A 21,790-nucleotide genomic window follows, 5' to 3' on the forward strand; every position below is an offset into this window, starting at 1 on the left:
GTTGAGCCGCACCGCAGCGGAGGAGAGAGAGAGAGAGAGAGAGAGAGAGAGAGAGCCGGACGCTGGACTTTGGTGTTACCCTCAGTTTTCGGTTGGCTTTTTTTTTCCTTTTTTGGTGTTTTTGACGGAAGGCGTTCCTGTTTGACGGTGTCTTTGCGCCCCCCCCCCTCCTCTCCGCGCTCTTCCCAGCAACATCCCCGACTCCAGCGCCTCCTCCCCCCCGTGGGGCTAATCCGCCGTGGAAAATTCAGAAACGCTGGAAGAGTCCAAGTTCGAATGTACGCGGGGGGTGTGGGGGGGGGATACGCTTTGGGTAAACTTCTTACGCGCGCGTCTCAAACGGAAGGTTCTAAAAAATGTCACCCAGACGATTCGGCGTAGATAGAAACACCCGTCCGCACTCTGACGTCTAGCGCGTGGGGGGGAGGGGAAGGGGAAAGGGGGTGGGTTGATTTTTTTTGTCTTTCGACCGAGTCGACGCACAGAAACACTGCTGACTGAGGGGGACGAAGGGAAAGCGGGATGATGGCGTTGTGTTGGAAGAGCCAGGTAAGCCCCGAGCCGCACGCGCGCGTGTGTGTGTGGAACTCCACCTGTGTTCTGGGCTTTGGGACCTAGCCTCGATAGGGGGGCTAGCGATCCCGGGGGGGATGCGGTGAAGAGAGAGCTGTGGTTTTTCGTGCGTTGGGGTCTGTGTCGCGGTGTGCGGGTCGCCGGTGCGTTTGGTGTGCGGGGGTGGGGTAAACCGTTTCCCCGTGTGTCCGCAGGAGGAGCAGGCTGCCAAGCTGAAAGCGGAGAAGATCAGAGTGGCCCTGGAGAAGATCAAAGAGGCTCAGGTGAAAAAGGTGAGAGCACCGTGCCGGGGGGGGGCAGCGCAGCCCCTGGGGTCCGCTCCCTGACCAACGCACAGAAACACACAAAAACACACAGCCTCTGTTTACATCTCACACGCACGGACTCTGTTACACACACCGCATTTCTGTCTGTTGCGTAGGATGCAGTCACACACGCACAGACAGACCGAGAGACAGACAGACTCTTCCTGTCTCTCGGTCACGCACACACATACGCACACACACACACACACACACACACACATTCTGTTTTCCTGTATCACACACACACTCATACACACACAGACACATACACTATTTCTCTCTTTTCCTATATCACATACACACTCACATGCGCACACACATACACTCTCACACTCTCACACACGCACACGCACACACACACACACTCACTCACACACACACTCTCACACACACACTCACACACACAGGCGCCAGGTCTCCCCTCTCCAGCGGGGCTCTCTGTGGCTCAGTCAGCGCTGGGAGCACATAGTGACTCAGAGCACAGCGCTCTTTTCCCTGCGTGTAGTTCTCTGAGAGTAATGCGGTTTGAGTGCGTCGAAATGAGGTCACTGCAGCCTTGCATGTGGGAAGCCGGCGAAATCCCCGTTTCTGTCGCTTGGGACTGTGAGCAGAGCTGAAAACGTTTCGCCGCAATACGTAAGCAGTCCCTTCTCATAGTGTTTGTTCATCTTTTTTTTTTTCCCCCCAACTGTTTTTCTTTTTTTCGTGTTTTCATATTTTTGCGCGGTTCGTCCCCTCGGTCGAGGCGACTCCGTCAGTCGCTCATCGCGCCAGACAGCGGCTTTTGTTTCCTTTCGTTGGCGCACTGCGAAACCGTCGTTCAGCCGGGGACGTTTCCCAGAATGCATCTGCATCTCCCTCTCTGTCATTTCAAGGGCGATGAAAACCGCAGAAACGCTCAGCTGCCATTGGATACCGCCGCTTCGCTCGCACGGGCCGGTTTCCGCGAAACGAGAACCACCGTCGCTTCGATTAAGAGGGGCGCGCTTCAGACGGCAGGGGGGCATTCACCGGGCTCTAAGGCGAACTCAAAATACGCGAACGTTATTAACGAAACGGTTTCGTTCGCCGTCCGCGATTTGAGTGTGATCTGCCCTGAATACGACGCGTAGCTGTGGGTCAGAGTCATGGGTCAGGTGGTGTGAAAGCCCCCTGCTCTTTTCTGGGTCAGGTCAGTGTTACAGTCCATTTGAGCCCAACTCTGCCCCCCCCCCCCATCCAAGAGCTCAACACAGCTTTATTATTCATGCCTTTACTTAGTTATTTATTTATTTGTTTATTTATTTTTTCTCTTCTGCAGGCGCTCGTTTCCGGAGTGAAACTTAGCGGGGTTGATCCTAATCTGATTCAGAGCGCGCGCGGTCAGGAAAAGCGGTCGTTATTGTCCGGTCATTAGACCGGAATGTGGGCCGGACTCGGGCACGTGCTCCGGTCGTTCCCTCCGGAATGTGGGTTGGACTCGGGCACGTGTCGGCTGACCGGGGAATTACTGTAACGACCCCTGGCACGGGCGGGGGGGGGGTAATCGGCCTATCGCAGAGCTCTGCCACATTAGAGAGAATAGGCACCGCTGGGGAGAGGGCAGGAGCAAAGTCTGATTATCACCGTAATCGCACAGCTTCTCTGTCTGATCTGCCCTGACTGTCCCATTTTCACTCTGTTTTCCCCTTTTTATCAGTCTATTTTATGCTCCCTCTCTCTCTCCCTCTCTCTCTTTCTCCCTCTCTCTGTCTCTTTCTCTGTCTCCCTCTCTCTTTCTCTCTCTCTCTCCCTCTCCCTCACCCTGTCTGTCTCTCCCTCTCCCTCCCCCTCCCTCTCCCGTTCTCTCTCTTTCTCTTTCTCTCTCTTTCCCTTGTTCCGCCAGTATCCCTGCATTATGATGACTGCATTCATTCATTCATTCATTCCTTCATGCCCTGTAGAACCCATAGGCTCTAATCCCACTCATTTTTTGCGGGTCTGCGTTAAACAGCATTAATAGGATCTTTCGGCGAGACCATGACTAAATATCGCTTCCCTCCAAAACGGGACACGCTGGGGCAGGACTTCGCCGTGACATCATTTCGCCGTCTCAGCCACACAGGGCAGTATCCCGGAGCTCTCAGCTCCGTGCTCGCCAGTTTCCGTTACCCACGGTTCCCTGCCGTCGGAACGTGGGATTTTAAATTCCTCGTGGTCGGGACGGAGAGGTGGTCGCCTCGTCCCTGGAAGGCCGAATATTGTTTGCGCGCCGAAGTAGGTCAGTGGGTGGGCGGAGTCTCTTCTGATTGCTTCCAGGATGAGTTTATGGGCTTTTTTTTTCATCCATGCATTGATTTGTTGTTTTAATACTCTGCATGGGGTCGGGGTGGGGGTGGGGGGGCAGATATGTAGGTTATTCCAATTCATCTTTCCCTCTAGCGGATTGGAGATGCCAGATCTATTTGTGCGGCCATCAACTATGGCCAGCGTGCATAGAGCAGCCTCGAGCGTCGTCAATAAGCCAAACACCAGCTGGTGGAAATAACTGTGCCAAAAATGAAAAACTGAACCCCCCTATTGATGGGTGTTTGGGCAAGCTCTGTACATGTCAGTTAGTCAGGCCCACGGAGGGGATTTTCAGAAAGCTATTTTTAGCTAATCGCTTTATCGTCATATTTCTGAAATGTTTAATACTGAAATGCTCTGTTTAATTTTCGCCGTCCACTGACTCTGTCCAGCTGTCAGTGTTTTACTGCGCTCACTCATGTTCTGAAACGGGAGAAACGAATAATGCTACAGTCACAAAAACTTGGCCGGTCCATCTGTACTGCAGTAGCCCCCTGGTTTCCTGTCTTCTTTTCTTCACATTTGTTTCTCCATATAAACCATTTTTATGTGGTTTATATTTAATGGTAACTAGTGACCATTTTCCTGCTTCAAAACATGATTTTATCCTAGCAGTTCTTCTTGATTCTTTTTTTTTTTGTCCTCAGGGATATAGTTTGTTTTTTTTTTCTGTGAGAGGATAGTTTTTTCATGGTTCTCGGAGAAGGTTCTGGGCACACACTAGCTATTTTTCCTCTCTGTAGCTTCCTGTACAGACATCTGTCGGGGCATAGTCTCTCTCTCTCTCTCTCTGTCTCTCTCTATCTTTCTCTCTCCCTATCTTCTCTCTCCCTCTCTCTCTCTCTCCTCCCTCCCTCTCTCTCTCTCTCTCCCTCCCTCCCTCCCTCCTCTCTCTCTCTCTCTCTCTCTCTCTCTCTCTCCCTCTCTCCCTCCCTCTCTCTGTTTGGCAGGCGAGGACATGTCAAATCACCGATGTGCGTTCTCAGTCTTTCTTCCCCTCCCACTCCAGCTGGTGATCCGGGTGCACATGTCGGACGAGAGCTCCAAGACCATGATGGTGGACGAGCGGCAGTCGGTCCGGCAGGTGCTGGACAGCCTCCTGGACAAGTCCCACTGCGGCTACAGCCCCGACTGGTCGCTGGTGGAGACCATTAACGAGCTGCAGATGGGTGAGTGACCGGTTGGGTCACGTGACCCGTTTAGCCCCTCCTCTCCCGGGTTGCGATGCCAAGCTTGTGTCTAGGCGGCGGGCAGTTTTGAGGGCACAGGCCGTCTGCGAGCCTGGGTCTGTGTTGACTTTGGCATGGTGGCAATATACCCCCCCCCTCCCCCCGCCCCGTCACAGCCTTCTAGGGCAGAGCAGAACAGAGCCAATACACACAGTTTCCTCGACAAATGGTTTATTTATTGTACACACTGCACAGTGTCTAACGCCAGAAGAAAGGGTGAGGTTACATGATTTAAAAAACAAACAAAAAAACTGGAGTCCTTGAACTGAAATGATCTTATGCTGACGTTCAGAAACTAACTACAGCTCTTTCGTCACTGAAGAGGACATTCACACTTAACATTCAGTGGGCTCATTTATGATGTTATGATAAAAAAATCACATGCTTCTCTCCATCTTGTGTTGCGTGCAGACTGCCATTAAGATGGAGAGCAAATCCATCCTGTGAATTTCGTGAAACGCCAGAAGGATTAATTCTTTGGTCTTGTGTTTGCTGTGCTTAGAGTGGAGGGGGGTGGAGGGGGGTGGGGGGCGCGACGTACCGGCGCATTCCGACCGCGCGGTATTAACGGGGCAGCACCAGGAACCGCAGCCATGTGCGAACAGCACCTGCTTCCTCAGTCTTCCCTCATCTTCCTCCCTTTTTCTTTTTCTTTTTCTCCCCCCCCTCTCTGCCACAGCTTGGCCGTGTGGCGCTTGGGGGGGGGTCCTCCTTGGTGGGGTCCCCTTCGGTTGGCATTCCCCTCAGTTTGGGGGGGGGGTCCCCCTTGGTTGTGGTCCCCCCTTGACTGGCTCCCCCTCGGTTGGGGTCCCCCCTGGCTTGGCTCCCCCTCTGTTTGGGGTCCTCCTCAGTGGGGTCCCCCTCGGCTGGCTCCCCCTGGCCTTGGCTCCCCCTCAGTTTGGGGTCCCCCTCGGCTGGCTCGGTACGAGGCTCCGGGGGGCTCACGCGTGTGAGCTAACCTACATCTGCAGGGCTGTGGGAAGCTGAGATCTCCTGGGTCTGCTCCGCTCTCTGAGTCAGGCTGGGAAGGGGGGGGGGTTTATATAAACGCAGAGAGGCTATTTTTATACCAGAGCGAATCTAGCCAGCTTCCATCCTTTTTTTCCATTTGAAAATATGCTCATATTCTTTCCATAGTGAAGACAAAGTGGGGATGACGGAATTGGGACCGAGTGAAAACTAGACTGTGCGTGAGCAGAAAGTGAATTTCTAGTGAAAATCTCAGAAAGAGATTAAGCTCAGGAGAGAGGGCTGTTACGCGACAGCGTTACTCCCACTGGTTCTCAGAGGGAGGTCCTGACTCACCGTGTAATGGCTGTGGGTCATGCCGCGGAGCTATGACATTCCTTTGTGAGCTGTCCAGAGCCAGCGTGTGACCTGTACCGGGCCCTCCTGCAGAGCTGTGACATCACTCCGTGAGCATTCCACAGCCAGCGTGTGACTGTACTGGGCCCTCCTGCAGAGCTGTGACATCACTCCGTGAGCATTCCACAGCCAGCGTGTGGCAGTACTGGGCCCTCCTGTGGAGCTGTGGCAAGGCTCCTGCATCTCGGGTGCCGGTGTTAGGTTTAGTGCTCAGGTTGCACTTTAACCAGCACAGTCTTGTTGGAGACCCTGTGATCGAAGGCCATGGGTCCTGACCATGCTGAACAGACACAATGTCCTGGGGTCCTTTGGACCTGGTGGTGCCTGACTCTGCGTTTGGATTGGCTGGCTGTGTGTGTGTTTGTTTAGAGAGAGAATACGGCCATGTCAGAAGTCCGCTTCCCTGAGGGTGGAGGGGGGAGATATGGCGGGGTGGACTATGCCGTAATCCCTACCATTAACATAAGAGCTATGAAGTGTTTTTGATGAAAATCCACAGTTATAAAAATTCATCACCTAATGGCTAATCCCTGTAATCCTGCAGATTTGCGGATTCGGATAATTTCATTTTGAATTCAGTTGCCTTTAGTCGATTTGCCTTTAAAGCGATAACCATTCTAACCATTTTAGAGTATTCTTCCATTCACTGCCTCGGAACAGTGGAATGGACTGGACCAGTGAAAAGCGGTATTGTTTTGGGGCTTGTCGGATTTTCCTGCTTGAGACTCGGAATTCCTCGGTCAAATCCTCCTAATCTGTCTGAGAGGGGCAGATCTGCTCCGGCGTGGAGTGGGTTTTACAGCGCGCACTAAATAAACAAGTACAATGGAGGAAGTGGAGAAATGCATTGTGGGATGGATAATGCAACCTTTGCTCTGATTGGACGGTTATACTCAGTGCCAGAGATCCTGCACTGTTGAGCTGAACATTTCTCAGCTCGTTTTTGTAAAGCATGTGACATGGTCATTTCGGATGATTTTCGGATTTTTTATTTTATACGTCCCCTAAAGAGCAGCATCCCCGGCTGTCCGAACGACAAAATGGCGGCCCCTTGCTAGCGGCTCGCTCGCGCAGCGCTCCGAGCGAGAACGGAGACGGTCAAATGCCAGGACTGCTTATCGTAAATCCCGTAAAAGTTCACCTCCTTCTCCGGACCTGCGGGCCTGCTCAGCGAGCCCAGGGCCTCGCTCCTGTCTGTGGAGCTCGCCGTTTCCCTGGTAACCGTCGCCAGCGCTCGGTGCAGTCAGTTGTTAAACGGTTTGCGGGGCAGTCCAGGTCAGTGCTGAAGTCAGCACCCTGGGGGGTGGGCTGTCTGGCGTTTTGTCTTTCGATGTGAAGAAATAACAGTTCTTCTGATCGAGTGAGCGAGTTGGGTTTGAGCAGGAGCTTGTTTTTAAAGTCTTGGGTTAAAACGGTCTTGCTGGTTCTGGTGCTACTAATGAACCGACATGGCAGTTCACAGGAGTTCTGCTGGATCAGTCGCCTGTGCTGAAGTGCATCGAGTAGCACCATGGTGAAAGAGGAGAGGGGTAAAATCGCTCCTGGTCTGATGAGATCTGATGGACATACTCCTGGTTCTTCTCTCTCTCTCCCTCTCCTGGTTTCTCAAATTCTAATTCTGAATGCTTTATTGGCATGACATTTTGAGATACATATTGCCAAAGCATCCTGATCAATCTCTCTCTCTCTCTCTCTCTCTTTCTCTCCCCCTCTCCCCCTCTCAGAGCGGATCTTCGAGGATCATGAGAACCTGGTGGAGAATCTGCTGAACTGGACCCGTGACAGCCAGAACAAGCTGATGTTCATCGAGCGTATCGAGAAGTACGCCCTGTTCAACCCCAGGAACCCCACGCGACGGTCTGCGCACGCTCCGTCGTGACGGCCGGACAGACGACGCTAAGGTGCTGGTACGCCAGCGCTCATTGTGCCTCTCATTCGCCAGACAGTTAGGGTTAGGACTGCTCAAGGACATGACATGACAGAACCCTGAGCTTGCCTTACATACCGTGTGGTACCGCAGGGATTAGTGGTGGTGCCCCACATATTTCAAATTGGCTGGACTGAGCTCCTTCGGTTGCTACAGTCCCTGATTGCGGAACTCTCTTCCAGATGCAGTTGCAAATGTTGAAATAATTCTTTCACAACCAAAGCTGAAAATTCCTGCTTTTGTGTGTGTGTCTGACTGAGCTGTGCTTCACTGTTGAAGTAAATTGTCCAGAGAAAATGGCTCACTCGCACGCATAAGTCATGGACGCAGACGCATGCAGACTTGCACAGACTCACACACACACACACACACACACCCCAAAAAAAACCCCTGCTCCCACACACACATACACACACACACACACACGCACATACACACACACCAAAAAAAACCCTGCCCCTCCCCACATACTGTACACACACAAATTTGAGACCACAAACAAAACCAGCAACAAAACCCACTCACACACTCCTCACACTCACACACACACCTCACACACACACACACCTCACACATGGGCAGAAATCGGCTTGGGCACGCTCTCCCAGGGCTCCACAGACAGACAGACAGACAGACGGACGCACAGCCGTACGGACGGCCGCCGGCGCCTGCTCGCGCCGAGCGGGTTCTGCGGGCCGAGCGAGAGAGAGAGAGAGAGAGAAGTGGGTCACGGCGCTGCGTGGGAAGAGCGGGCCTGTGAATAATTCATCGGCCGCGCGGGGCCGAGCCGCGAGAAGCGTCGGTTTTTTTTACCGTCTCCGGCTCGGCGTTTCCGCTTCTCCGCGCGAGTTTAACCGCGTCCAGGCGAGGCTGCACGGTCGATGCCTTTCCCTCGCACGGAGCCGCACGAGACGCACACACACACACACACACACACACACCGTCAGCGGCGCTCTGCTCTCGTGAAACGCCGCACAACGGGAACAACGGCCGTTTCGATCCGCCGCTGATTAGCGTGAGATGAGTTCACCCCGGCGTCCGCCGCCACCGTCTTTTTAACGGTTTGTTCTTTCGTCTGGTCCGTTACCGCCGTCTGTGACGCGGGCCCGCGTCGAGTCCCGTTCACCGTTCGCTCGCTTTCGCGGGAAAGCCGTCTGTTTTGGCCTGAAGGCTTCAGGGGCTACGGAGGCCTGATGAGCTGCTCCTTCCCAAACGCCTGCGATAGTGCGTTTCAGGGCTGCAGCTTTGCCATGTAATGAACCTGGCCAGGTGTGAGAAGTGTGTCCAACTTCTATGGATGTGTTTACTAAAAAACAAACAAACAAAAAACAACAAAAAAAACAAAGCAAATATCTCCTCCTTTTGATGAAGCCTGACCTTGTGTTAGTGGGTCTCCAACTGGTGCTGGAAATTCAAGCCATTGACCTATGAGATGATGCCAGCTAATGCTTGCTAGAACCAATCATATGGCAACAAACCTAACTTTCCTGACACCTTGGAAAGAGAAGTCGTGACTGTGGCTACAGCCACCTGGTCTACTCAGCTGTGAACAGGAATGAAAGCTAGGAGGTTCAGAGTGTTGTTTAATCCCCATAACCCTTCTCTTCTTCTCTCTCTTTCACCTGCACGCCCGCAGAACTACCTTCTGGGAAGGAAGGAGACGTCCGAAATGGCCGACAGGAACAAGGAAGCTCTGCTGGAGGTAAGATCAGGCGGACGGGCTGGTGTAGACAGGCAGGTCGGAAACGCGTTGGCCTTCAGACATCGTACCATCTTTAAATGCCGAGCCCTTGCTCTAGTGGTGACCGTGTGGGCGTTGGTGATGGTGTTAGTGGTAGACTGCTTTTTACAGTGATGACAGTGACAGTGATGGTGTTGGTGATGGTGTTAGTGGTAGATTGTTTGCTACAGTGATGACTGTGTTGGTGATGCAGTAGCGGTAATAATGAGGACATTAACGCTGGCGGTAATGAGGGTGCTCTCCCCTGCAGGAGTGTTTCTGTGGAAGCTCTGTGACTGTGCCGGAGATCGAGGGAGTCCTCTGGCTGAAGGAGGATGGAAAGAAGTCGTGGAAGAAGCGCTACTTCCTCCTGCGGGCCTCTGGGATATACTTTGTTCCCAAGGGCAAGGCCAAGGTGGGTCTCTCTCTCTCTTACACACACATGACCACACACACAACACGCATTTAAACCCTTTAACGTTGAGATCACAGTTAACGACAAAAGACCCTATGTTTTTTTGCACCATAGTTTTCATACAGAATGTACGCTTTTGATTGTACTGTCAAATGAAATCACTCAAGCGCAGGGTATGACCACTTTCCCAACACTCTGAAACAATGGCACATTCAACGCCGGATTTTCCTGGAAAGACGTACTACGTGTCTGTGGGCATCGTGTGGAACATGTGGGGTGAGATTAGGGTCTCCTGATCTTCGCACCCATAATCCATCTGCACAAGGCGCTGATCGGCACTGTAATCCCAGCGCCCCCCCCTTCCCCGTGATCTCCACCAACCAGCAGCTTCACGGGTCGCCATGGCGCTAAAGTTCCTGTTATTCGCCCAGGCCAGTCCAGGATTAACACCACCCCCAGCCACCCACCCACCCATCCCACAGTGCTTAGAGATGGGCATGCCCCTTTCTTCTTCTGCTGTGTTTTGTGAATAGCAATGCACAACAGTCTGCTCTTATTAAAAAAACATTGGCAACGAGAATGCTTTGGTTATTAGGAAATGCTGCTATATTTGCTTGCTGTATTTGATATCATCTGGCTTCTTGTGGTTGTATAGTTTCATTGGTAGAGCTAGTTTGAGATTGTGTGTGCGTGTGTGTCAGTGTGCTGGCGTGTGTGTGTGTGTGTGTGCGCGTGCATGCGTGTGTCAGTGTGCTTGCCTCTGTGTGTGTGTGTGTGTGTGCGCACACGCGCACATGCCTGTGTGTGTATATTTGCCTTGCATAGGAGGTCCATGGGGGGGACAGGGCTCTCTGGGAGTACAGAGGCATGAGTCCCAGCTCTGGCATTTCCTGTTTATGTACATAATGACAGAAACCTTACGAGTCAGCTTGCTGCTCCCAGTGCATCCTGGGTCATTAACTCTCAGCAACGTGCTCCTTTCCCTGCCCCTCCCCCCATTGGAGTGGAACTGAAAACTCTCCCAGGGGTGTCCCATCTCAGGGGTGTCCACCAAGATTACCAGCTGCTCCCCCTTGAGTACTGCAGGGGGTTATGGGTAACATTCTGTCTGTGCTTCTATTTCTGATCCCAGACACCATTGTCTTCTTCCTGCCACTGCCCTCTGTATGAGCAGACATGCTCATAGGCAATTAAAGACAGCTGGTGTGGTATTACATGTTACGAAGTGTATGGTTACAAGGCCATTATTGAGAACTGAGTGTTATTGCCGATCCAGTTTCAGTAGTTCTGTTTCTCTGTGGCCTGAACGCTGTAAAACAGATTCATAACACACAGTGATATCCCTTTAAGGTGTGAGGTCACAAGTATGTGATTATAATGTTCTGAATTAGAACTGAACGTTATAATGCTGATGTCACAATCACTGCTGGTGACTGAATGCAGCAGTTCTAGGACACTGACTTAGAGTTCTGCAAAAAACATTTTTTTTAAACCTGCCCTTCAAAGGGTGGATAACAATTAATGACTGTTTCCGCTCTTCCGTTCTGTCTTCCTCCAAGTCTTCTCTCCTCCATCAGCTTCTGTTACTTTTGTCGCTTACACTGCCACCTTGTGGACAAAGCAGTAAACAGAAATCTTGTCTTGTATTCTGCTGATATGGCAGTCTACCTGGAGTGAATAAAAAAGGAAAAATAAATAAGTCACGTGGGGAAAATGCTTATTGTCTCTCACGCACCCCCTACACATAAATACCTTAGTGCTCGTTCTGGCCGCCCCTCCGCCCCAAAAATGGACACACACACACACACAGAAAAGCATGCACACACACAAGCAAGCATACACTCTCTCACACACACACACACACACCCACACGCACACACACGTACACACAGGCACTCACACACATACACACTCACACACGTTTCTGACCTGCTGTGTCTTGTCTGTCTCTCTCCCTTCCTCTGCAGGCCTCCAGGGACCTGGTGTGCTTCCTGCAGCTGGACCACGTTAATGTGTACTACGGCCAGGACTACCGCAGCAAGTACAAGGCCCCCACGGACTACTGCCTGGCCCTGAAGGTAAGCACAGGGGCCCCCTCTCCTCTCCGCCAAAAAAGCTGTCGTTTACTGGAGCCGCTAGGCTAATGACCTGACGGCTAACGAGCTAACGGCTCTTTTCATAGTTCCCCCACAGCGCGGTCGTATACACAGAGTTCACGATAAAGATAATTAAAGCTAACAACGGATATTGCCTCTGTGGGTTCCTCAGTTTTGAGCAATGTCCTCTGTAATACTGAACTGGGATGAACTGCAAAGCGAGACGGCAGGCAACAGTGGTGTGCGGGTGTCGATGTGCGTAACCATGGCGAACTGAGCCGTTAGCACATGACCGCTGTGTTTATGGCTGGAATGCGATTTTCTGTCGTATTTTTAAGTAGTTACAAATGCCAGGCTGCAATAAATGTTTTGTAATTTGTGTGAATTACATTTCAAAGAAGGAGGGCTAGTTTCAATGCGACTCAAAATTATGAATATTTTTCATATCTAAACCCTGGTGTTTTTAAATAGTAAAACATTTAATTCCGTATAATGGTGTAAACTAAACTAAATAACTAAATTAATGTATACAGATGTGTACAGAGTAGGTATGCCCCTCGAGTGAAATATTACATAATTGAAAGTCCTGTAAATCTAATTTCTACTGAAATGGGAATATATTTTTAAATGCATTATGCAACTGACATTGCATAACTTTGTTTTTAATGCTTTAGTTGCATGGTGAAATAATTAAAATTGACTGGGAAAAAAACTAAGCCAAGCGATTAAATGTTAAATTTTTTTGGATAAGCTTCTATTTTGGTCCCATTTAAAAATCCTAAAGTAATGCATGTTCTCTGGCTATAAACGAAAGCACTCATGTAATGACAGAGGTGTCATCGCATTTAAATGGATTTGATTTGGAAATGGACACGGTCCCAGGGGACTTTGCAACAGGATACTGATACAGGATAGGGGGGGGGGGGTAGGGGTAGTCTGTGTGTACCTGCTGACTGACTGTTGAAATTGGAGTGAAAGCTAAAAAGTAAATAAAAATAAAAATTAGCCAGAAAAAATTCATGAAGCAGTGTCCCTGCAGCCATGTCAAGAAGCGGTTTGCTAGCATTGGCTTGGAAAACTGCAGTTGTTGACTGTTGTGAAAGGATGCCGTTGCATTGTTGTTTAACCCAAGAAAAGAATAGTGTTTGAAATGGAGAGCTTTAAAATATGACACAAAGGCGTGGCGATCATTCCGTGAGAATGGAGTCAGTGGGCGGGGCTTCCTCTGTACGTCGGGAGGATGGAGGCGGGGCCTCTTTTACACCGCCATGAAATTCCGCCAAAAATGAGAGTGAGAGAACGAGAGAGAGAGAGAGAGAGACTGCGGCCAAGTCTCTCACAGTCAAACGTCAACCGATGGAATAGAACAGAGAAAAATACAATGATATTTGTTGGAAACATTTCAGAAATGCTACCTGTGATTTGTATGTACGTGATCTTTTCATTCTCAGTTTTACCAGTCTGGAATAAGCATGGTGTCTGAGAGTGTGCACAGACTGTTTCTGTGATGTTAACACATTTGCCACCGAAGACTAATCCTGTGTAGATTGACAGGGCCATGGTCAGGGTTTTGTTTTATACGGTAGAGGTGAGGAATGATTCTGGTCATGTGCTGCCACCTTGTGGAATTGTAATGTCTTGCGGTCCCCGCAGTTGATTTTTACTGACACACTGGGCAAAGGGCAATGTGTAAATGTGAGATGGGGAAGAACTCTTTGTGAGAAGTTTTTTTTTTTCCCTTCATATGGCATGGCTTTGTGTTCCCAGCATCCTCAGATCCAGAAGAAGTCCCAGTACATAAAGTACTTGTGCTGCGAGGATGTCAGGACTCTCCACCAATGGGTCAACGGAATCCGCATCGCCAAGGTAACCAACATAGCACTGATTGTACGCGTGCGTGCGTGCATAATTGTGCATGTGCGTGTGTTTGGGGGATGCGAGAGGGAGGCATAGTAATAAAGTCCTAGTCTGTTGTTGGGGTGTCAGTGGAGGTGTCCTGTAGTGCTCTGTGCTTAACGAGCCCTGTCCCCTGTGTCTGTGCGCAGTATGGGAAACAGCTGTATGTGAACTACCAGGAGGCCATGAAGCGCACGGAGGCCGCCTACGATTGGTCCTCCCTCTCCAGCTCCAGCATCAAATCAGGCTCCAGCTCCTCCAGCCTGCCAGGTGAGTGAAGGATTCTGGGAGGAACCCGTTTCCCTCCCCGGGAACCCCCGAGTTTGGAGAAAGAGGGAGGCGCCAGCCTGTACAGGCTCGTCACGCTGCGCCTGTGTTTACAGAGTCCCACTCCAACCACTCCACCCAATCAGACAGCGGGGTGTCGGACACCACCTCCTCGGGCCACGCCCGGTCGCAGAGTGTGGTCAGCTCCATCTTCTCCGAGGCCTGGAAGAGAGGCACGCAGATGGAGGAGAACACCAAGGTGAGCCCCGCCCCGCCTCCCTCTCTCCACCCTCTCACCCACACTTCCCCTTTCCCCCCATCCCCCACTTATGATGTCACGTCCTTTCCTCAGCACTTGTGATGTCACTTCCTCTTTGTTCCAGTCAGTGGTGTTCCACAAGGGGTGATCTGTGTGCCCGTCGTTCACTGGGCTTGTGTTGGGTTGTGTTGTGGATGACTGCACACCAGCTTTCACAAGCTATGGATGCTGGGTTTGAAAGTTGTTTACTAAGAGCTCAGAAAGTAAGCTGAATGCTAACATAAAGAGGGTGTGTCAGACTCTTAACCTGTTGAGGCTCATCTCAAGTGTGTGTGGAGATTATAGCTCTTGGGATTGGCTGAGATTGAGAGAGTGTCTGTTGTCGAGGTTGTCTTTGTAGCAGTCTGTGTGCTGCAGGTCAGGGGTTTGGGTAATTAACTGTCTCTCTGTGTCTTCTGACTCTGCCCATCTCTCTCCCCTTGTCTACCCAGGGGTCGAAGGTCAAGGGTCGCAAAGCCATGCCCTTGTGCACTGGTGGGCATTGAGGTTAGGGATTTGCCAGCCTGTTCACTGTAGCACTGGAGTCCTGTAATCTGCACAAACCCGAATAAGACTAACTAACCAATCACATGTGGCACGTTTACTGTGTCGCCCCTGGCTGTGACCCCCGATGGGAAATATTGGGTTCCTGTGCGATATGAGGGATTGATTTATTTAATTTTGTTCGCTTAACCAAGTCTATGCGCACATCACCGGTGTATTTTATTTGGTTTTTGTTTGTTGAGTCTGCTTGGGCACTGTGTTGGATTAACCCGGTACAGTGTGGCGTGGTGTTCAGTTTGGTCCTTGCATTCCCCCTACGGTGTGTGTACTGTGCAGGGGTAGGAATGGTGTGAAGGCATTTTGCACCGTGTGTGTATGTCTGTGTGTGTGTGTGTGTATGTCTGTGCGCGTATGTGTGTGTTTGTCTGTGTGTGTGTGTGAGACAGAGGAGCATAGCCCAGACAGAAAGAGGTCTTGTATCTTTTAGATGCACTTTTGATGACAGAATGCTGCACTGGAGAGCAGAGCTCAGATGGAGGCTATCTGAGCCCTTCTCTGTGTGTGTCAGTACTCAGTAAGCTGAGGCCAGACCACCCATCGCATCCAGGCCAGTAGAGCAAAGAATAGCTGCCAGTCATGTCTATTGACCATCGATTGATGAAGATGAATGTGTGTGCGCGTGTGTGAGTGTGTGAGTGAGTGTGCGAGTGTGAGTGTGCGAGTGCGTGTGTGCGAGTGAGTGTGTGTGAGTGAGTGTGCGAGTGCGAATGTGAGTGTGCGAGTGCGTGTGTGCGAGTGTGTGAGTGAGTGTGCGAGTGCAAATGTGAGTGTGCGAGTGAGTGTGTGTGAGTGTGTGAGTGCGTGTGTGCGGGTGTGAGTGTGCGAGTGAGTGAGTGCATGTGTGCGAGTGCGTGTGTGCAGGTGTGAGTGTGTGAGTGCGTGTGTGCAGGTGCGAGTGTGTGAGTGCGTGTGCGAGTGTGTGTGTGCGGGTGCATGAGAGAGCACTTGTACTCTGAATGAGTCTGAGCACTGACGCGGTGTGATGAGAGCTTGTGAGCATGTTATGCTATCTTCGTTAGCGCCGTGCTGTAGAGTAAATGTGCTGCTGTAAGTCACTCTGAATGTGCACAGAGCTTGCACCACAGGTGTCAAAGTCCAGTCCTGGATGGCCGCAGTTTCTGCTGGTTTTGGGCTGTTCTCAGCACCGGTGGTTCATTGAAGTCATCGATTGGCTAAACCAGGGCTCTCAAACTCAAATCCTGGAGTGCCGCTGTGTCTGCTGGTGTTTGATGTGCTCCTGCACTTAAGTGCTTAGTTTAAGTCACCGATTGGCTGAAGGGTCTGCACACCCAGTTTCCACGGCCTGAATCGGCTGCCGGTCGAAAGGAAATCACCAAACCCAGCGGTGACTGCAGCCCTGCTGGCCTGGAGTTTGAGACCCCTGGGCTAAGCGATCCACGCACCGTGTTCTCTAGGCCCGACTGAAGGGAACTCACAAAAAACCCCTCAGTCACTGCGGCCCCCTGGGGGATTCAGCCTGACACCCCTAGCCTGGACGATAGATCCGGTCAAATCATCGCACTCTACTTTTTTCGCCTAGCTGTTTTAGCAAGCTGGAGTAAAATTCGGCATATTGACCGGATTTTTGAAAAAATTGGTTGACTTGTGTGTGTATATACAACTTGTGTTTCTTTTGGGACAGTTGGTCAGATAAAATTCTTCTTTGGAGAAACAGTATGCGGTGGTAGGACGCAGTGATTATCACGATGATGACGGATGGGCTGTTTTGTGGCAGCTTGTGTCTGGAGCCGAAGCTGGAGCTTTTATGGAGTTTAAGACCTACAGTCTGAAACAGCCTTTAAATGAGGACTCTGAATGGACTGCAGTCGTTCCCCCTTGCTTTACAGTGTTTTTAGTCATCCTGTGGGACCTTCGGCAGGAAATCAGTGGCCATTTTGTGTGTGTGTGTGTGTGAGAGAAAGAGACCGGGAGGAACAGACACGCAACACCTATTATTATTTTCAGCGAGCGTTTTCTCTTCCTTAATGGTTTCCTTAATATGTATCCTATTGACAGAAAATCCCCTCTCTCTCTCTCCTGCATTTTCTATGCATTCGTGTGCGAGTCTCCTGTATTTGTGAAAAATTTAAATATTTCAATAATGCATTTAAATAATGCAATGTACCCTAATGCTCTGCAGAGTGGCAACTAAACCGCGCTGTGGAAGCAGCGCTCGTGTTTGCGTTGTCGTGTTCAGGGGCGTTGTCCTGTTCAGGGGCGTGTGCATTTTGTGCATCCCGAGCATTTTCTGCCCGGGTCCGGACCGTGTGGCTAAACCGTTCTTTCTCTTCCCGTTCAGGTCAAAGTGGAGTCCGTCAGAGGAAGCCACCCCCCCCAGACCCCCCGAAGCAGTCTGACGCACGCATCCCCCCAGCCCTCCCCCTCCCCGCCCCCTCCGCCTCCCCCGCCCCCTCCTCCCCCGCCCCCGCTTCCCAACCCGCCCCACCAGGCCGCGCCCACCGTGTTCACCAAATACAGCACCCTCGCCCGGCTGCAGAACGCCTCCCAGGGAGCCAATCACTACAAGCCGCCCGCCGTGGCCCCGCCCCCTGGGCCCCCTGCCCCCCCGCCGCAGTCCGTGAAACCCCACGTGGGCGCGCCGTCGGGAGCTAACGTCCCGCCCCCTCCCCCGCCCCCGCCCCCTGCCTCCGTCCCCGCCCCGGGTCGGCCATGGCCGTGCTGAAGCTGGGGCCCGTAAGCCCCATCAGCCCCGCCCTGCCCGGGTTCACGCCCCCCCGCCCCCCAGCACCAGCTGCACCAGCACCCGCACCCGCACCCGCACCCGCACCAGCACCAGCACCAGCACCAGCACCAGCAGCCGCTGCCGTCGCCGCCACCGCCCCCGCCCACCGTCCACCAGCAGAGCAACGGCATGCCGCCTCCCCCGCCCCCCGCCCTGACCAAATACGCTCCCCCCGCCCTCAACAAATATCCTCCCCCTTCAGCAGTAACGGCCTCCAGCAGGTGCTGGCCCAGAAGTTCCCCAACCTGCCCCACGACTTCTCCCCCCCTACGGCCAGGCCGAGTCTCCGCCTCCACCTCCCCGCCCCCTCCGCCCCCCGGTCCCTGCTCCACCCCCACCCCCGCCCCAACAAGTGCCTGCCCCCCATCCCCCTCCGCCCGCCCCGTTAAGCTGTTCTACGGGGGCTTCCCTCCCCAAACTGCCCCCAAACCCTGTGGGCCGGGCCTCCCAACGTCCCCGTGTCCCCTCTCCCACCTGCCCCGCCTCCGGAGCTAGCCCCCCCCTCCTCCTCCTCCTCCCCCCCCTCCCCTCCCCCCTTCTCATCCCGCCCCGTTGAGGAAGCAGCAGAGCTTGTCTGCAGGAAGCACCCAAAACCAGCCCCCGCCCACCCTGCCCAAGCAGCACAGCTTCCCGTCTAAAGGCCTGCCCCTGACGCACCCCATCTCCCCCACGCCCTCTCTGGTCAAGCAGATGGCCAGTCAGTTCCCCGGGTCGTCTCCCACGACCCCTAACGCCCCCCTGTCCCCCCCCGTGGTGAAAACCAAGCCCAAGTGGCAGCCCGTGGGGCAGGTGCAGCAGCAGTCCCCGAATTCCCCCCGCCTCCGCCGGAGAGCACCCTCAACTTCCCTCCCCCTCCCCCTCCCTTGCCCCCCGCCCCGACCCCCCCGCCGCCCCCTCTCCCGCCGACCAAGACGTCGCCCTTGAAGAAGTCGCCCTCATCCTCGTCCGCTGGGGGGAAGAGGCCCCCCCCGACGCCCCAGCGGAACTCCAGCATCAAGTCCAACTCCTCGGCGGACTACCAGGAGTCCAAGTCGGTGGGGAGCCTGGTCAGCAAGTTCGGCCAGCCCCCCGCGCCCAGCTCGGGCTCGGGGTCCTCCCCCGCCTCTTCCTCGGGGTCCCCCTCCAAGGATTCCATGGGCCCCCCGGCCCCGCCCAAGCCCGGGAAGCTCAACCTGTCCAACCTCCCGCTGGCCCTGCAGGCCAAAGTGGGCCAACACCGGCAGTCCAGCGCCGATTTCCCCTCGCCCCCGTCCGAGTGCGACTACTTCCCCCCTCCCCCGCCCGACTCGGAGCTCCTCCCCCCTCCCCCGCTGCCCCCCGACCCCCACGGCGGCGCCCCCAAAGTCGCCGTGGTCAACCCCCAGCCCCCGGCCCATTCCTCCGCCCCCTCCACCTGGAGCAAGGGCTCGCTGAAGAAGACCACGCCCCTTCCCACGCTGCACCGCCGCAACACCGCCACCCCCGAGCCGCCGCCCCCGCCCCTCTCCCCGCCCCCCTTCGGCGGCCCGCAGCTGGCCCCCCCCACCTCCCCCAAGGGCAACCTGGCCGTCCAGCCCAACTTCCTGGAGGACCTGAACCGGACCCTGAAGAGGAAGTCCATCACCAGGCACGGCTCGCTCACTTCCTCCCGCATCTCGGCCAAGCTGGAGCCCGTGGCCACCATGGACGACATGGCGCTGCCGCCCCCCCCGCCGGAGCTGCTGCTGGAGACGCAGAATCAGGGGGGGTACATGTCCGGGAACATCTCAGGCTATGCAACGCTGCGGCGGGGGCCCCCCCCGGCACCCCCCAAACGGGACCAAAGCACCAAACTGACTGGGGAGTGGTAGTTGAGGACCAGGGGTGGGGTGGGGTGGGGTGAGAAAGGGGACCTTTTTGTGCGATGGCTGAGTATGCAGGCCCATGGGATTCCTTCTCTTCTTCATGAACTTTCCGGTTTCTCAGCTGCAGTCCGCGAGCAGGAGTTCGCCAGGATCCTGCTCCTCTGATTCCGGCATCATCACTACTTTACTCCGTAAACAAAACTCACCACCTGCTTCTCCGTGTGTTTGCGCCGCTTATGGTATTACTTGTAGGTGATTATACAAAAACGTGACGCTAAGAATGACTTTTGTTGCAATATATTGGTACTGCATGGACAACTCTATGGACATGATGTAACATGAGACCCTGCTTGGGGAGGGGAGGGGTTGGGGGTGGGGGGGGCGGGGGGGGGAAGTGATGTGTCATCATCGAATTGAAAGATATAATTGGACTTCGGTGGTGAATAGTTCTATCTTTGTTTTTTTTTATATATATAAAATTATTTAATACATGCAAAAGATTTTCTTATTTTAGAGTTAAGTTTTTAAAAGCCTTGGAGAGTCGAGCTGTGTCTCGACGGCGAGCCTGCGTGCAGAAACAGAGGTGTGAGAGGAACGGCATGTGAGGGAGTGGTTTTGGGAAGGGGAGCCAGGTTTTGGGAACGGGACAGTGGTTTGGGAAGGGGAGCCTGGTTTGGGAAGGAGAGCCTGGTTTGGGATGGGAAGACTGGTTTGAGAATGGGAACAGCGGTTTGGGAAGGGGAGCCTGGTTTGGGAAGGAGAGCCTGGTTTGGGATGGGAAGACTGGTTTGAGAATGGGAACAGCGGTTTGGGAAGGAGAGCCTGGTTTGGGATGGGAAGACTGGTTTGGGAATGGGGACAGCGGTTTGGGAAGGGGAGCCTGGGTTGGGAAGGAGAGCCTGGTTTGGGAAGGGGAGCGCTGAGAGGCGCTCAGCGACGCAGGATCCTGGACCTGCGCGCAGCGGCTATCCCATTGGGACCGATTCTGGCGGCTCCCCCAAAAGACACCCGCGGAGCGGCGGGCGTGGTGGGCGGCGACCTTCGGACAACCGCACAGCTGTCTGACTTCCTCGTTTTATGAAGGACTGTACAGATGTGTTAGACGTTTACTCGACGCGAAGAGGAGACTTTGCGTATTGTACCAAACCCCCCTGAGAACCTTAAAAAGAATGCGATTGCTTCACGACTGGAATGCGAGAGACAACGTGATTCAGATGACCTTTTGTGTTTTGAGACTTCTGGGTTTTTTTTTTTTTTTTTTTTTGGTTTTTAAAAAAAACTTTTTTAAAGGTTTGGAGCTTAAAAAAAAACGGAAAAAAAAAAACAAAAACGAATGAAACGCCCTTAACAGTCCACCTTTGCAAACTGCTGGGTTGTGTGTAATGTGGGCTTGACCTGCTCTGTCTGTTTATGCTGGTCACCTTTGCTATGCTATCTTTCTGTACTTACCGCTGCTCCTGTCTTTAATGGAATCCTTTGGTCCCAACCTCTTTAAGTACTGGGGAGGGAAAGGAAAGGTGAAGCCGATTGATCGCCTACGAGAGGAGTCGGTTTGAGGTGGGTTGTATCTACTAAACACCAAGGAAATGGCTGCCACAGCGAGCAACCCACATTTCTTGGGCTTGATGTCTGCTGGGAGTCAGAGAGGATCATGGGACCTGGAGTTCTTCAGTCTCACAGTCAATCACGACTTCTCTCTACATTCAAGGGTGCTAGGACTGGTCTGCTGTGGCAGCATCAGCACAGAGCTAATGGCCGGATAAGGCATGCAGCAGGCCCGGTTAACGGTATCGTTTGCGTGTGCACCTGCGCGTGTCCGTACTCTGACCTTCCTATCCGGTCGCTGCCTCTGTGTCCATCCAGAGGGGATTACTTTCGGACTACGAAAAAAGAATGGGCAACAACGAGAAGTCGGTCAAAAGCCGAGAAATGTAACTTGCGAATCATATAAATGTGTATACATATTTCCTTGCCTCCTGACCTGTTGCCATAGTGTCGATAGTTGTTTATTCCCGTACATTGTTATTCTGTTTTAAGGTTTTCAATTATCTGCAAGTGAATTATGTAAGCATTAAATTATTGAAATATTGTATCTGATCACAAAGGCCAAAGGAGCTCTTTAAAGTCAGGAACATCTCTGAAATATATAAATACATTGGAAAATAAAAATAAAATGTCTCTTGCATTTAAACTGATGGTCGCGATATAAATGTCTAAGTCATGCTTCGTCGAGCGCTGATGGTTTTTTTTTTTTTTTTGGTG

The 21,790-nt window shown here is 52.8% G+C and overlaps 1 protein-coding gene across 1 annotated transcript in view; it reads left to right on the forward strand.

Annotated features, from left to right (window-relative positions):
* Positions 1-21,719, forward strand: part of raph1a (Ras association (RalGDS/AF-6) and pleckstrin homology domains 1a) — an 88,357-nt gene extending 66,638 nt beyond the window's left edge. The window contains 15 exon segments of the mRNA XM_064329472.1: positions 768-845; positions 4,195-4,354; positions 7,504-7,615; positions 9,333-9,408; positions 9,698-9,841; positions 11,809-11,919; positions 13,705-13,803; positions 13,983-14,103; positions 14,217-14,359; positions 17,262-17,616; positions 17,619-17,986; positions 17,989-18,057; positions 18,096-18,163; positions 18,197-18,504; positions 18,507-21,719. Coding sequence (XP_064185542.1) covers positions 768-845; positions 4,195-4,354; positions 7,504-7,615; positions 9,333-9,408; positions 9,698-9,841; positions 11,809-11,919; positions 13,705-13,803; positions 13,983-14,103; positions 14,217-14,359; positions 17,262-17,616; positions 17,619-17,986; positions 17,989-18,057; positions 18,096-18,163; positions 18,197-18,504; positions 18,507-19,534 — 3,240 coding nt within the window. The 3' untranslated portion in view covers positions 19,535-21,719.
* Positions 21,720-21,790: the final 71 nt, after the last annotated feature.

This window comes from Anguilla rostrata, chromosome 3 (assembly GCF_018555375.3).
Source record: "Anguilla rostrata isolate EN2019 chromosome 3, ASM1855537v3, whole genome shotgun sequence".
NCBI lineage: Eukaryota > Metazoa > Chordata > Actinopteri > Anguilliformes > Anguillidae > Anguilla > Anguilla rostrata.